This window comes from Electrophorus electricus, chromosome 19 (assembly GCF_013358815.1).
Source record: "Electrophorus electricus isolate fEleEle1 chromosome 19, fEleEle1.pri, whole genome shotgun sequence".
Taxonomy (NCBI): domain Eukaryota; kingdom Metazoa; phylum Chordata; class Actinopteri; order Gymnotiformes; family Gymnotidae; genus Electrophorus; species Electrophorus electricus.
This window is the reverse complement of record NC_049553.1, coordinates 4,135,076-4,149,388: the sequence shown is the minus strand read 5'-3', so window position 1 is coordinate 4,149,388 and position 14,313 is coordinate 4,135,076. Positions and strand designations below refer to the sequence as shown.

The following is a 14,313-nucleotide window of genomic DNA, read 5'->3' as shown; positions in this document are numbered from 1 at the left end:
ACCCTCCAGACGAACTAAAGGTCTCGAGAGGCCTGCTGCCTCTCCACAGACATTAAAAAAGGGATGTCTGTATGTCTGCAGCAATTCAGCCGTCGAGCTTCGAGAAGCGCCTGTAAACCAGCGCCTGCAAACGCGAGCATGGTCACTCCAGGTCCGAGCCCCATTGCCTTGGTGACATTTTGCCCATCCCCCTCTCCAATTTAAAGGAAGCAGAGGAAATGTTTAATGACGTGGCCGTTCATCATAATGCATTTGACTGTTGTGGTGGTGCTGCTCCTGCCAAGAGTTCATTCTGATGGTCTGTTTGGTGAGGAAGTATGAGACTCAAAGAAAGATTTATTTTAGAGAGCTCATAATCATCTCATCATCACGAGTCATTTTGAATGTTTTAGGGAGTTTCAGCGCACATAAATGTTTAGAAATCAGCAAAGTTTGTAGCTTTATTTACTTAAAAATGGTGCTGGACACTGTTCAGCTTTGGTAAAGTGCCTCAGCAACAGGCATCGTGGCAACACACTTCTTTTTTTTTTTGTGTGTGTGTGTCTGTGTGTGTGTGTGTGTGTGTGTGCCTGACGGAAAGTGCCAGAACGATTATAAAACATCTCTACTGGAAGTGCTGACCCGAGCCATGGTCTGTGTTGTTGGTCGTATTCAGGTCATTGTGTCAGATTCCTTATCTGTTGCAGAAATTAGTCCCGGTCCCAGGGGAATTATGGAATTATGGAATTATGCATGAGGCTCTGATTGCGCTGCCATGCTAAGAGCAAGATGATCCGTTTGCATTATGCATGAAAATGGGCTGATCTGGAGGAAAGGCAGGGCAGGGTTTGCTCTATTCAGATCGCTCTCTGTTATTGCAGATGTTCTTACTCCTGCCATTCTGGGTCTGTTCTTCTTTTCTTTCTTTGTCCTTTATGTGGAAACTGACTTCATAGTTAATTTTTTCCTTTTCATTAGTAATGTCACACAGTTCCTCATTTGTATGCAGATGTTAAAGTGATGAGGTACCCATTTAGCAGGCTAAGACTATATGAGTGGTTGTTGAATTCTACGTATGTACATTTTTCTCCTTTCTTTAAAAAGTTCAGCTCACTTCATTATCCAAACGCATCTGGAAACGTTTCGCTGAATGTCGAAACGCACTGCCTTCCCGCGTCTTGACGATGAACCCGCATCAAACGCTTTTCTCTCACCGCCGTGGAATACGTTCGCAACCATGATCCTTGAAAGAGAAACTTTTTTGACCCTTCGTCAGATGGTTTGTGTCAGTTTGTCGAGCAAGGTCTGCGCTGCAGGACGGTCAGACCTTTGAGCTTTCCACCATTATTACTAAGATATCAGAGCTTTTATTGCCAGCTTATATTCCTTAAATTGTATTCTAAGACAACAGCATGGAGAGACCATTGGGAGGGAAGTCCATCCCATCATGTGTTTGTGTCCTCTAATTCTCCAAGTCTGAAGTTTGCTTGTCATTTTAGAATGATTTATAAATCATTTATAAGCAATAATTTAGCAAGAATAATCATGACAATAGTTCAGTTTAAATCACAGTGCCACCCAGGCCAGCTAATATCAAAATGTGTAATGCATTAAGACCGCAAAGCCCAAGAAATAACGAAACCCAGTTTCTGACAAGGGTCAGCTCCATCTGAAGGCACACGTATGCCCAGTAGACCCAGCAGTGATGGAAGCAGACTAAGAGACCAGTGATGCCACAGCAATACTGCAGCAGAGTCCAAAGCCATTCTTCCTGAACCCACAGAGACCAAGAGGCTTACTGATGCACTAAAATCTCACTGTTCTCATTGCAGATTCATATCGCTTCTGAGCACACTTACTGCGCCGTCTCACCGTGGCTTTATTGACTCTCGAGGACGTGAATCCATCTCTCTTGTTTTGATCACTTTCTTCACAACGTTGTATCCTAAACTGACATGGAAAGTTGACTCTAATCATTAATCATGTCAAAGTCTTGCTTTGCACACTGCAATGTACACTGCAGTGCACTCAAACTGGCCTGTGGCGTTTATTTGACATAACTGGTGTTCTGTTCCATGGCAGTTATTTGACATGGCTACAAACGTCAACATTTACGAGCGGCTTTAAAAGATCTCTTTCATCCTTTGGTGCTGGTGATTCCAAGCGATATTTTTTTTTCCACCCTACATTTTCACGTTTTATTTGACAAAGCGGTTTATCCAAGACATCCGAAGCTCTGTTCAGCAACGCAGTGTTAATGTATGTTTTTATAATGGTTTAAGATGGCACCCATGTGTGGGAACCGAGTGTTGCAGGGAAGTGCTAAAGAGAAACACTTCTTTCAGTGCTGCTCAAGACCAGCTCAGTTGGAGTGTGATTTTGTTGTGCAACAACCTCAGTAAACCATTATTTCAGAAGTGCACCATTTCAAGGCACGTACGATGGCTGTGAAATGGAAATTTGAGTACATGTATTTCAAACGTGGATAATTGCTACCGCTGGCTTCCGTTGTAGCCTGGGGCTACCTAGATTTTGTCGTCTTGGCAAAACGCTCCACACCTACTGAGGCACAGGAAGCCCAAGGTCAACCGTGGGCTGGATATGATGGAGATTACCGAAGCGCTTTGTTAATGGCATTCTGTAGCGTTTAGTTTCTGCTCTGTAGTGCATTTGTAGGAAATCGGCACAAATGCCATTCTTGAAAAAAATGGTTTCTCGGATTTCTATAGACTACAGTGTGAAATGGCCTCTGAAATTTTCGCAAAGTGTGCGTTATTGTACCAAAAAAATCTTTCCCCTCCTACATTATTCTTTAAATTCTCAGGAAAGCGCAGTTGCTTTTTCCACATCCTCTTCTGGCCGCGTGGAAGCACAGGAAGGTAGGGCTGGGCTCAACCCGTCAGCGGGGTGGAAGAGTTTGTCCGGGACGGCGCTAAAGGCCATGCATGTGTGTTTGCATTGAGGTTTGCTTGTTCAGATTTTAAAAAAAAACCTTTTTTTGTTTTTGTTTTGGTTTCATTTTTTTCCCCTTGGTCGCCAAGCATAAAATCTTAGTCACCACGGCTCTTCCACATACCATCCAACTCCGTTTCACGCACCTTCGTCCCCCATACGGCCAGTGATCATGTCAGGGTCCCCCATCTGGTTACTTGGGGAATTTGCTCATGCTCAACCCTCCTAACGAGACCACCCATCAGCCGCACATTGGCGTAATGGACGCCGCTGCTTCAGGACGTCCCCTCTCGGTGTCATGGAGACCGAGGGGGAGGTTTGCTGATTGCGTTTGCGGGCTGAGGGAGGGATTTCCGTGGCTGCTGTGATGGGTCGCGATTTGGCTAGCGATAGTACCACCAGAGAAAGGTGCAGCGTGCGGTAGTGATGCTAGAGAAAAGTGTTGCTGGTGGGAATTGTGTCAGAAGAAGGTGATGTTAGCGGTGGTGGCGTTTTGAGGGAAAAGTGGTTAGTCGTGTTGGTATTAGGGAAAGTGTGGTTATGTTAGTGTTGCTGGAGACATGTGTGATCCCTCTCAGAATAACAGCACTGACTTTTTAGGAAAGAGACAGCAGAATGTGGTTAATTTCACAGATGAAAAATACTTTAAGCATTATTTAGAACAGTATATCTTTGCTTCAATAGTAAAGGGTTAGGTGTGCGTACCAACTTGCCAAAGGTTGAGATTTTGTCTAAGGTCTGTAGGTAATGAGTCTGGCTTCGAGTTAAACCCAGCGCCGGCGTGTTCTCGCGCTGCGGAAGCAGGTATAAATCACAGCTTGGCTGCGGATTGAAGTCTAGCGGAGGTTTAGGGAGCGGGGCCGGCCTCTTTACCACCCTGCACTACACACATCGTCGAGCTGGAACGGCATTAGCCGTGTGCGCCAGTGAAGTCTCGACACCGGGTCTCTGCAGACACGTTCGCTCTAGTCACACAGGCACAAGTCACCATAGCCGTGTCCGTTGGCAGTGGGCACTGTGCCAGCGTGTGAGTAAGGCATAAAGGCAGAGTTCCCCGCCTCGCCTGGCTTTGTAGGTTTCCCTGGCTGTCATGCTTCACACCGAAACTTGGACTCATCTCCTTACACATTTAGTAATCAAACATGGCGAGAGAGCCATCACAGCGCCATCACATCCTCTCATCAACATTATGTTTAAAGTGCCTGCAAGTATTAGAATTTTAACCATTTTGACCACTATGACCCTTTACTGGAGGTTGGGCAGCTTCAAGTCCTATATCCACGGAGCCATTAGCTAAAGCGATGAAACCATGTGAAGGAGACAGACAGAGGCAATTTACTTTTTGGCTTTGTTAATTTGTCCGATTTAAAGCCCAAATGATGTTTTGGAGAACCAGAAGATGCTTCACCTCTTTAGTTGACAGTTTGTGCATTCTGTCTATAATGTGTACATGTGTATAATGTCTGTCTAATGTGTAAATGTCTAATTCTCTCTCTCTCTCTCTCTCTCTCCCCCAGCTGTCCCGTTCCCCCCCAGCCACAGGCTGACCGTAAAGGAGGTGTTTGACAGCGATGGCAAGCCCAAGGTGGACGTGCTGAAGGGCCACCTGACCAAGGAGGGCCGCGTGGAGGAGAGCGTCGCCTTGCGGCTCATCAGCGAAGGCGCCGCCATCCTCCGCTCTGAGAAGAACCTCCTGGACATCGAGGCTCCCGTCACAGGTCAGCCCCGAACACCCCCCAACCACCCACCTCCCAACCCAGATGGTCTTTCCCTCCCAGGCCCCGATGGCTCACCGGCCTAGCCCCACCCCCGCAGCAGGAGATGACCATCTCCGTCTCTACCCGACCCGTCTGGAGCTCCTCCAGCACGGAGCAACAGCGGAGGGGCGAGGCGTTGATGGGAGGAAATGTCAGGTCGTGTCACCGTTGTTCTCTTTTACTGCTGCTTTCTCCCCTTCCCCACACTGCCCATTTGGCGGAGAAGAGCTTGTGGGTGCTTGGAACGGACAGAAAATCCCTCCTGGGAAATAAAAAAGGGCAAGCGTGGCCCCAGGCACGTTACTGAGTCGCACACGCCGCTGCCTGTAGTCTCCACATAACTGCCTGCATCCTGGCCCTCTACTGATTACCTAGTAAACTGAGACTCAAGCTCATCACACGTGGGTTTTTTTGTTTTTTTTTGTTTTGTTTGTTTTGTTTGGGGTTTTTTTTTTTTGGGTTGTTTTTGTTTTTTTACTATTCATCTTCACCAAGGCTTTTCAGTGGTAAAACACCATGAGCCCACACGCCGACTCCCCCCACCGCACGGCCTCCGAGGCTGCTATTACGCTGCTTCATTAGGCTTTCTGAGGCTCTTTGATGACTCCATTAACACAGAGCAGGTTGACGACCCCTATGCAACAATCATATTCATAAACCTGAGCGTCTGGCCACAAAAGCAACTTCCAGGAATATTAAGAAGATTCGTTTGTTATTATTTGAGACAGGGAGGGGGATGTGGTTGGGTAACACAAACGCCTCGTCTGCCTCTCATTATGTCACATCCTCTATGGCCTTGGGGGTTTCTTTTTTGCACAGCTGTCGTTAAAAGCACGAGCTTGGCTTTGGTTATTGCCGTCCTATCGTGCCTTTCGTTTCTTCCCCCCCACCCTCTCCTCTGGCGAGTGCTGCTCTCCCATAGTCCCGCCCACTCACCATTCATGAGCCAATTAAACCCCGCTTCAAGTTGTTTCAAGCATTCAGGCATTTCATGCATTAAAAGCTTTGTCCTTTCAAGGCTGTACTTCTTGGGATTTCGTCCGTAAATGCACCATGCGTTTTAAGGGTTCTGCACTCAAAACAAGCAGCGTGTGGGAGTGGAAAGCTGTTTTGCATGGCTTGTTTGCTTATTTGCTCATGTGTGTAGGAAATAATTTGGTTTTGTCATTGTATGTCTCATGAGACATATCCACGTGATAATAAAGACAGATCCAAAGCAACACCACTTTCCTGTGTGTGAGATACTTTAATAACACCCATCCACGATCGACTCCCTTCACAGCACCACACATGGCCCGGCCCCTGATCCCAGACCTCATGACTTCTGTGCATGCAAATATTCAACCACACCGGTCATTTGCGGCAGTTTCTGGCTGCCCAGACGTATCGTCTCTGAAAGGCTGAGCCTCGGTCACATAGCTCTGCAGTCCCTGCTCAGACTGGGAGCATCTGGGAGCCTCTCCTCTTCTCCGCCCGGTCGCTGCGTTTCTTCTCTCTGGCCGAGGGGAGCGGCTCAGATGCTTCTCAGCTGCAGAAGGGCAGCAGGCCTCGCTGGCGAACACACGAGCCTGGCATGGGCCCACGGGCTAGGTGTACTCCGCGCCGGCGAGTGTTTACACCGGGTGCTCTGCGTCTGTATGAGTCTGGCCTGGTTTATTTGTTCACCAGCATGCTGGCCTAGGGGTCTGCAGAGGAAGGGGGGGGGACTGCAGCTCATTCACTCACACACTCTCTCTCTCTCTCACACACACACACACACACACACACACACACACACACACACACACTCTATCTCAGTCTCTCTCTCTCTCTCTCTCTCTCTCACACACACACACTCTCAGTCTCTCTCACACACACACACACACACACACACACACACACACACACACACACACACTCTCACACACACACACACACACACACACACACACACACACACACACACTCTCTCTCTCTCTCTCTCTCTCTCTCTCTCTCTCTCACATCAAGAGGTTGGGAGGCACACACATTTGTTGGAACACAGCCATTCATCACTCCCACACACACACACACACACACACACACACACACACACTCTCTCTCTCTCTCTCTCTCTCTCTCTCTCTCTCTCTCACATCAAGAGGTTGGGAGGCACACACATTTGTTGGAACACAGCCATTCATCACTCCCACACACACACACACACACACACACTTTCATCTCTGTCTTAGTTTCTCTCTTCCTCTCTGTCTGTGTAATCAAGCCATAACAGAAAGCAGTGTTGAATGGACAGACAGACAGACACAAGCACACACACACACACACACACACACACACACACCCAAAAAACACAGTCGGAATCACAATTACATGCCTCCATCAGCAGTAAATAACTTTAGTCATTATGAAACTGACTAACAGTACATTATGGGTAGTTTGTGTGTGCACATCTGTTTGTAGTCTCCCTATTTTCTGACTGCCATACAGTCAACACTGTAAGCAACAAATGGCACCTCCACCCAACACCCCCACTTCCCGCCGTGCTAACACTCACAGCAGTGCCCGGCCTAGCCCATGCCAGCCCCAGCACATCCCCGCACGGTGGGCCGGCAGCCCGGACCACCCGACTGACCACCCACCCAGGTCCAACTCCCTCGGCAGCAGCCCGCTCCTCTTCCCGTCTCTCCCGTCTCTGGGAGAGCTCTGCCCAGAAGTCTCGACTGCCCTAACCATTTTATAGGGAAACGGCCTGGTCCGGCCCATGATCCTGTTATGCAGAAAGTCCTCGTGGTCTGTGGCGTGGTCAGCGGCAGGGAGGAGAAATCTGGACTTACATCCTTCTCCAACACCGCACGCTGTGTGTGTGTGTGTGTGTGTGTGTGTGTGTGTGTGTGTGTGTGTGTGTGTGTGTGAGATACTTTAGTAACACCCATCCACGATCAACTCCCTTCACAGCGCCACACATGGCCCGGCCCCTGAGCCCAGACCTCATGACTTCTGTGCGTGCAAATATTCAACCACACCGGTCATTTATGGCAGTTTCTGGCTGCCCACACGTATCGTCCCTGAAAGGCTGAGCCTCGGTCACATAGCTCTGCAGTCCCTGCTCAGACTGGGAGCATCTGGGAGCCTCTCCTCTTCTCCGCCCGGTCGCTGCGTTTCTTCTCTCTGGCCGAGGGGAGCGGCTCAGATGCTTCTCAGCTGCAGAAGGGCGGCAGGCCTCGCTGGGGAACACACAAGCCTGGCATGGGCCCGAGAGCTAGGTGTGCTAGGTGTGTGTGTGTGTGTGTGTGTGTGTGTGTGTGTGTGTGTGTGTGTGTGTGTGTGTGTGAGAGGAAAGGAGAGGGAACAAGAGGGATTTGGCATGTATGTGCAGTGGATCAAGGCATAACGTTTCCATGTGTTTCATGCATATTTTGCCCCTGTGCGTGCTTGCGAGCTCGGCCCCTCCCGCTTCGCCGCGTGGGCCCACGAGGGGAGTTGTGTAACATGCTTCTCCCACGCTGCAGCTGCTGATGGGTGCGTGGCAGCAAAGACCACTCCACTGCACCGCACAGCGGCCGGTCTGCGCCCCCCTTACACTCCACACAGCGTCCTCCCACACCCTTCACTCATCGTGACTCCCTCAGTGCCTGCGTGCATGCGTGTGTGTGTGTGTGTGTGAAAGACCGAGCGAGAGAATGACACTGAATGCATTGTACTTGACACTTGCTTTTCTGATTTGTATGTACTTGAATGTGGCTTATATAGGTAATGTGCCTTTCCACTGCCTCAAACATAATGGTTTCCAAGATGGTTTTTTTTTTTTTTTTGGGGGGGGGGGGGGGGGTTGTATGCTTGCAGTAATCAGAGTGAATTTATGTACTACTGCACTTACCGCACATAATTATTGACACTAGGTGAAATTTAGGCTTATTTCAGAATGCCATATTAAGTCTCTATGTCTCATTTCAGTTTATTTTTAATTGTGCTTCCCAGAACTTTGTAAATCTACTGCAGGCAAAACAAAGCTCATGTGATCCTCATTTGACCACAGTGTTGACTACAGTGTTGCCATCACGTTCTTTGCCTGCATGGAGCTCTTCAACGCTCACACACAGAGTTGGCACGGTCCCTCTCACTGTTCCGCCGTGCCACCCATCCTCCCGCTTGCCCCATCGCTCACCCTCTCGCTCTTCCGCCCCGTCACCTGCCCTCCCGGCGGTCCTGCCGCTCGCCCGCCCTTTCGGACCCGTCCGCCCCGCACGGGCCACAGTGTTGAAGGCAGGCAGATTGCAGTCTATAGGACATGCAAACACATGCACCCCCAGACCCTCTCGGTCTGTCTGTGCTCAGTTTGCATGTGGGTGTGTAGGTTTGTGTGCAAAAGCAAGCTTCTGCATTTTATTACGCTCTGTCCAGTACGAATTAAATGTGCTACCACAAAGCATTCAGGCCCCTTACAAATCCAACTCGGTGAACTTGGTGGAGTTACTCTACTGCGAGTGGGGAACTCGCCGTCGCCGTGTTGTTTCCATGCCGATCAGTGAGGTTTCCATAGTGATGGTAGACACTGGTACCACTGCGGGCTAAGCGATGAGGCAGGTGACCACGATGATGTAAAGCGTTCGACGCATTAAAACACGTTAAACACATTCTGACCTCTTTAGTTTGAAAGGTGTTTGGTCGTAGGAGCATTCCGGGGCCGTATTTATACCATCAGGCCAATTGGACCGAAGAATTCAAATTTATCGTCTAAGGGCAGCTAGTGTCGGTGGATAGTCAGGCCTTTATTTGGGCAGACATCGCAGGTTCTGTCAACACGCAAGACATTAGACATTTTCGGAGCAGGCTGCAGTGTTAACCAGAGGGGAGGTGGAAGAAGTCTTTTGCTTTTTTCACATGTCCCCAGAAGCTTTATGCTCGATCGGAAAGAGTGAGGCAGCCACAGCAGCGCACCACTGCGCTGAGCTGTACTCCCGTACCCGGGCGATGCACAGGTCCAGGAGTGTGTGCAGTTCTGCTGTTCACAAAAGCTCATACTCTCCAAAGAGCCTTTTCCTGAAGTGAAACCACCGCAAAGCTCATCAGCAGGAATCGGTTTCACTGCTCTTTCTCTCTAGCTTTCTGTCTCTTTCTCTTCGTCCTCGGAGTCTCAGCCTAATTGCTTCCCGTTAGAGTCCCTCCGATGCTAATCGGACGATTCCAAAAGACATTGTGATGGCGTAGTTCTGTGGCGCGCGCGCGCACACAAGCACACCTGCAGATAAACGCAGCTGCAGATCGGCATTTGTAAATCATGGCCAGAATGCAGATTTTTGTCCAAATGACAGCTTACGTCATCCTGAGAGGCAGAAGTCACCCAGACGCCCCCCTCCTCTCTTTTAGTCTCTCATTCTTTCCCTTCTTCTCTCGCTACCCTCCTCTCTTTCTCCTTCTTTGTGCATAAATGTACAGAAGATGGCATATGGAGTCATTTTTTTCTGGAAAATTGGAGAGAAAAAAACAGTATTTTCAAGATATTTGCTTCTAATTAGTCTGGAAATCTTCTAACTGTTCAGTGCTTTCAATGATTTTTAAGAGTATATGGATTTCACTGCTTCTAGCAATCCTTTCTTATCAAAAACATCACTTTGAAAAGAAAAAGAATAATATGATACTTCACGGTATGATGGCTCTCTAATTGCTAGTGTGCTACAGTATTTAGTGTCTCCATCCAGGTGAGATAAGTTCTTTGTCCTGTTCTAACACATCTAATCTTACCCATTCACGTACCTGATAATTTAGCTAATGGATTGCTTGGGCACGGGGTGGTGTTGAGCTAGGCAGGACTCTTGACTGTTCAGGTCCTAAACAGCTCAGCCTTGCACCCAAGAGAAGCTGTACCACAGTGGGGGGTGGGGGGGGCAGGAACTACCACAGGAAGCACTGAATTCAGAACCAGGATGAATGACCTGGAGATCGATGCCTCACGCTGCCTGGTGCTTAAGAAAAACACAAAAAAGCACAAAGAAAATCACAATAAAGGACATTGCTCATCCATAATGATTCTGGCATGTGAAATGGTCTTCTAATTATTATGAACAGCCAAGACTGCAGCGTTCAGCAGCAGCGGACTGGTGTCACACGGTTTAAATGCGAGAAGCCCCGAGGATGAATTATGACTTAATAAGTCTGAGCGAACAGCACTCTAACCATAATAGAGGAAGTTCTCTTTATAAAATTCATTCTGATTCCATGAATAAGAAATAAAGGGGAAATGACTAATGCGGCTGAGAGATTGACAGATAAACAAAGGCCGTAACCACGGACACCGGCGAAAGGAGGAGAGACTGGCTGCGCGTGTTATGGAGCCCTGTGCTACCGAGTGGAGACTGGGTGATTTATTGCAGACGCTCATGACAGGAAGGCTGAAAATATTGATGGGCTGCAGAGATGGGCAGGGCCCTTCTCCAGCTACCATTTGCATTTCAAATTGACACTGTAACTCAGCCCGCAATTCACCGTAACCATGGAAATGCAAGTCTCCTCACGCACCAACGAGAGCGCTATGACAGTCGTCTTATTGTGTGGCCCTTGCTTTCAGTGTAAGACACGCTCACTTGGTCAGAAGGCGGTCAGCGTCGATAAGTCCATGCTTACCGATGACTCCGACATGTCGGCGTGTGTTGAAACCATATTAAGCCCAGGTTATGAAGGTCACCTGCTTGCAGTGAATATAAACACAGTGGCCTCCGAATGGCTTATCTAGTTAAAAACACAAGTCTGTTCTCACAAGCACATGCAAAGGGAGCCGCAACTATGCCACAGGTCAAGTAAGTCGCAATGATGCGATACAAAACCTGTAAGGTTTCACTCGTGTTCCGTCCCAGGTGAGATTCTGTCGTCTCACTGAAACGTTATTGACGTTATTAACTACGTTATTGAGTTTGACTGTCATTTCGAAATAAATTGTTCTTTACTCAGCATCTGAGCTTTCAGGATATAAGAGAACTATTTAGCTAACCAGAGCCTTCCTTCACAATTGTGGGGTTTTTTTGTTTTTTTTTTGTTTGTTTTTTTTGTTTTGTTTTTGTTTTTTATAACCAGGGACTGTAGCCTAATATTTTGGCTGTTTCTGAAATGTATTTGTTGTTATTTATTTATTTGTTTGTTTGTTCCACGATCACTCCTCTGTCCCTCTTACTGCCAGACATGTGCAGCTGGCGCCGAGATCTAGAGCACAGTCTGAAATTACGAGGTGCTCTCTTGTGCAAGATTGGCAGTTACAGATGAACGTCCTCTTTGGCCACAGGTATCCAAACACAGGCTTCAGCTTGCCATTTCTAAATCGTCGATCTGACGAAAGCACTTTAGAGGCATTTTCGACCTGCGTGCAGTTTATTCCCCCCCCCGGGGTAGGTCTCGTGGCTTTTGCACGCATTGTTTGCATCCCACGTTATTATCCTGGTGGTTCATTAATGTCATTTCCAGAGAGGGATGTGGCCTTCGTCTCGGGACAGGCGCCATGTGACGGAATAAGGTCAACGAGCCATCCAAACGGCCTCGAAATTGTAACCTTTTAAAAGGTGTAAAAGAAAGATGATTGCCCAGGAGCTGACTGTGCCTGTGTTAAATGTCATTGCATTGCAGTTTCTCTAGCCTAACTGCTTTTTCCATTAGAGACATTTAAAGTATAATCTGTAAGTTTGAGACGGGAACAACCGTGCTTATGAGTATTTCGGAGCAGGGTCGTTAGCCTTCTGAGCCCTGCCATTGTGAACATGCGACGGTTTCAAAGTCCCTCCCACCGCTTAGCATTACAAGTGCACACATTTGAAACCTTCGGCACTAAATGTTTCAGTAATGACATAGCCGAGTCCTCTGACCATCATCTGCCATTGCTCAGGTGTTTAGAATTATGGCCAGAAACAATTTAGAATGGCCCAGTCACCAATGCATTACAGCACTGTAGCCACGGAGACCGGATGACCAAATCCCCCCCCCCCCCCACCTTCCCTCAAGAAAATTTAGTGCTTGTGGGTTGGAGGGTCACAGCACTCCCCAAATGTGCAAGCACTTTCAGTGAAGTGATTTCAATCTTCTGCAGGCCTGTCCTTCAGATTTTTTTTCCCACCACATCCGGTCCACTCAGTTCTGCTCTCCGGGGAGGTAGCGACTGATACAAGCACGCAAGCTTCAGAAGTCTGCTTGGTCTCAAACACAGACCTGCACCGTTACACAATACCGCCAAATCGTGAAAATGGGCCAAAAACGCCACTGAATTGATTTACTTATTTATTTATTAATGCCGGTGGGTCATCACACGGTTTGGTTTTAACGACCGCGGATATAAGGGTGGCGGGCAGAAACAGAAGTCGAGCCAGACCCCGGCCCCCTTCAGGCAGTGTGTGCGCTGTTTATTAGAACCGCAAACCCACCAAGGCAGCAGCCATCCCCCATAACTCTGTGCCTCCCTGCCACACTCCATGAAAACGAGCCTTTGTCTGGCGAGCATTGTTTATGGCACAAAGGCGCATTTTAATCCTGCATTGGCGATGCATTTATTATTCATTAAACAAGAGGCCAGGTGACACGCTTTATACGAAAGGGCCTCAAGCGCCGTCACCTGGCGACAGGGTGGAAGGAAAGCGTCCCATGACCGTGCCGCTTCAAAAGCCCGGCCCGGGCCCTGTGCAGAGACGGGCGTCGAGCGATGCGTAAACGGAACCTCAGCCGAGCCCTGTCGACGAGATAGTGGGGGAGGGTGACGACCGTGTGGATGGAGGCGGCAGTGTTGGGTACTTACCTTGTAATCGGAAGGTTGCTGGTTCAAGTTGCCACTGTTGGGCCCCTGAGCAAGGCCCTTAACTCTCTATTGCTGAGTTGTACTCAGACAGAATTGTAAGTGGCAGTGGATAAAAGCATCAGCTAAATGCCAAAAAGGGATGTCTTCGATGAAACAGTGATTTCAGAGGCAAGTGCACCTTGTCACACGTGTTTGCTCTTTTGCAGTTTGTGGGGACATCCATGGGCAGTTCTTCGATTTGATGAAGCTGTTTGAGGTGGGAGGGTCGCCAGCCAACACGCGCTACCTTTTCCTGGGCGATTATGTGGACAGAGGATATTTCAGTATTGAGGTACGTTTCAGGCTGCATTTAACTCACGGTTATGTAGCAACAGGGTCTGACGTATGAAGTGTTGTTCTGAATTTCTGTTACAGGTTAGATAGAAAAGAATGAATAAATCAATTGTAATTCAATATATGCATTTGCAAACACTGCAGGTTCACATTGTTGCCAACAAATTGCTCTCTCTCAAACATTAGAGAATGGCTGTTTTCAGATCAGTTTTAATTACTTGCTTCAAAAATGTTTTGGCGAGCTCAACATTTTGTTTGTTTTTAATTTTCAAAGTCATCTTTGCTCATGAGATTTTTTTTTTCCCATGCTAAAAAAAAAAAAAAAAAAAAAAAAAAAACTATTCCATTAAAGGATCTCTTAGCAGTGTCATTTTATTTCTCTGTATTCTCTCTCTCTTCTTTCAGTGTGTGCTGTACTTATGGGCCTTAAAAATCCTTTACCCCAAAACACTGTTCTTGCTGCGTGGGAACCACGAATGTAGACATTTAACAGAATATTTCACCTTTAAACAGGAATGTAAGTACAGCAGATCCAGTATTCTGCTT

General features: G+C 47.9%; 1 protein-coding gene across 4 annotated transcripts in view; it reads left to right on the top strand.

Moving 5' to 3' along the window:
- The window catches only part of LOC113577345 (serine/threonine-protein phosphatase 2B catalytic subunit alpha isoform), a 52,559-nt gene that overhangs the window by 22,244 nt on the left and 16,002 nt on the right, over positions 1-14,313 (top strand). For all 4 annotated transcript variants that reach the window (XM_035536687.1, XM_035536685.1, XM_035536686.1 and 1 more), the window contains exons 2-4: positions 4,449-4,649; positions 13,641-13,765; positions 14,173-14,284. In XM_035536687.1, coding sequence (XP_035392580.1) covers positions 4,449-4,649; positions 13,641-13,765; positions 14,173-14,284 — 438 coding nt within the window. The remainder of the gene's footprint in view (positions 1-4,448; positions 4,650-13,640; positions 13,766-14,172; positions 14,285-14,313) is intronic.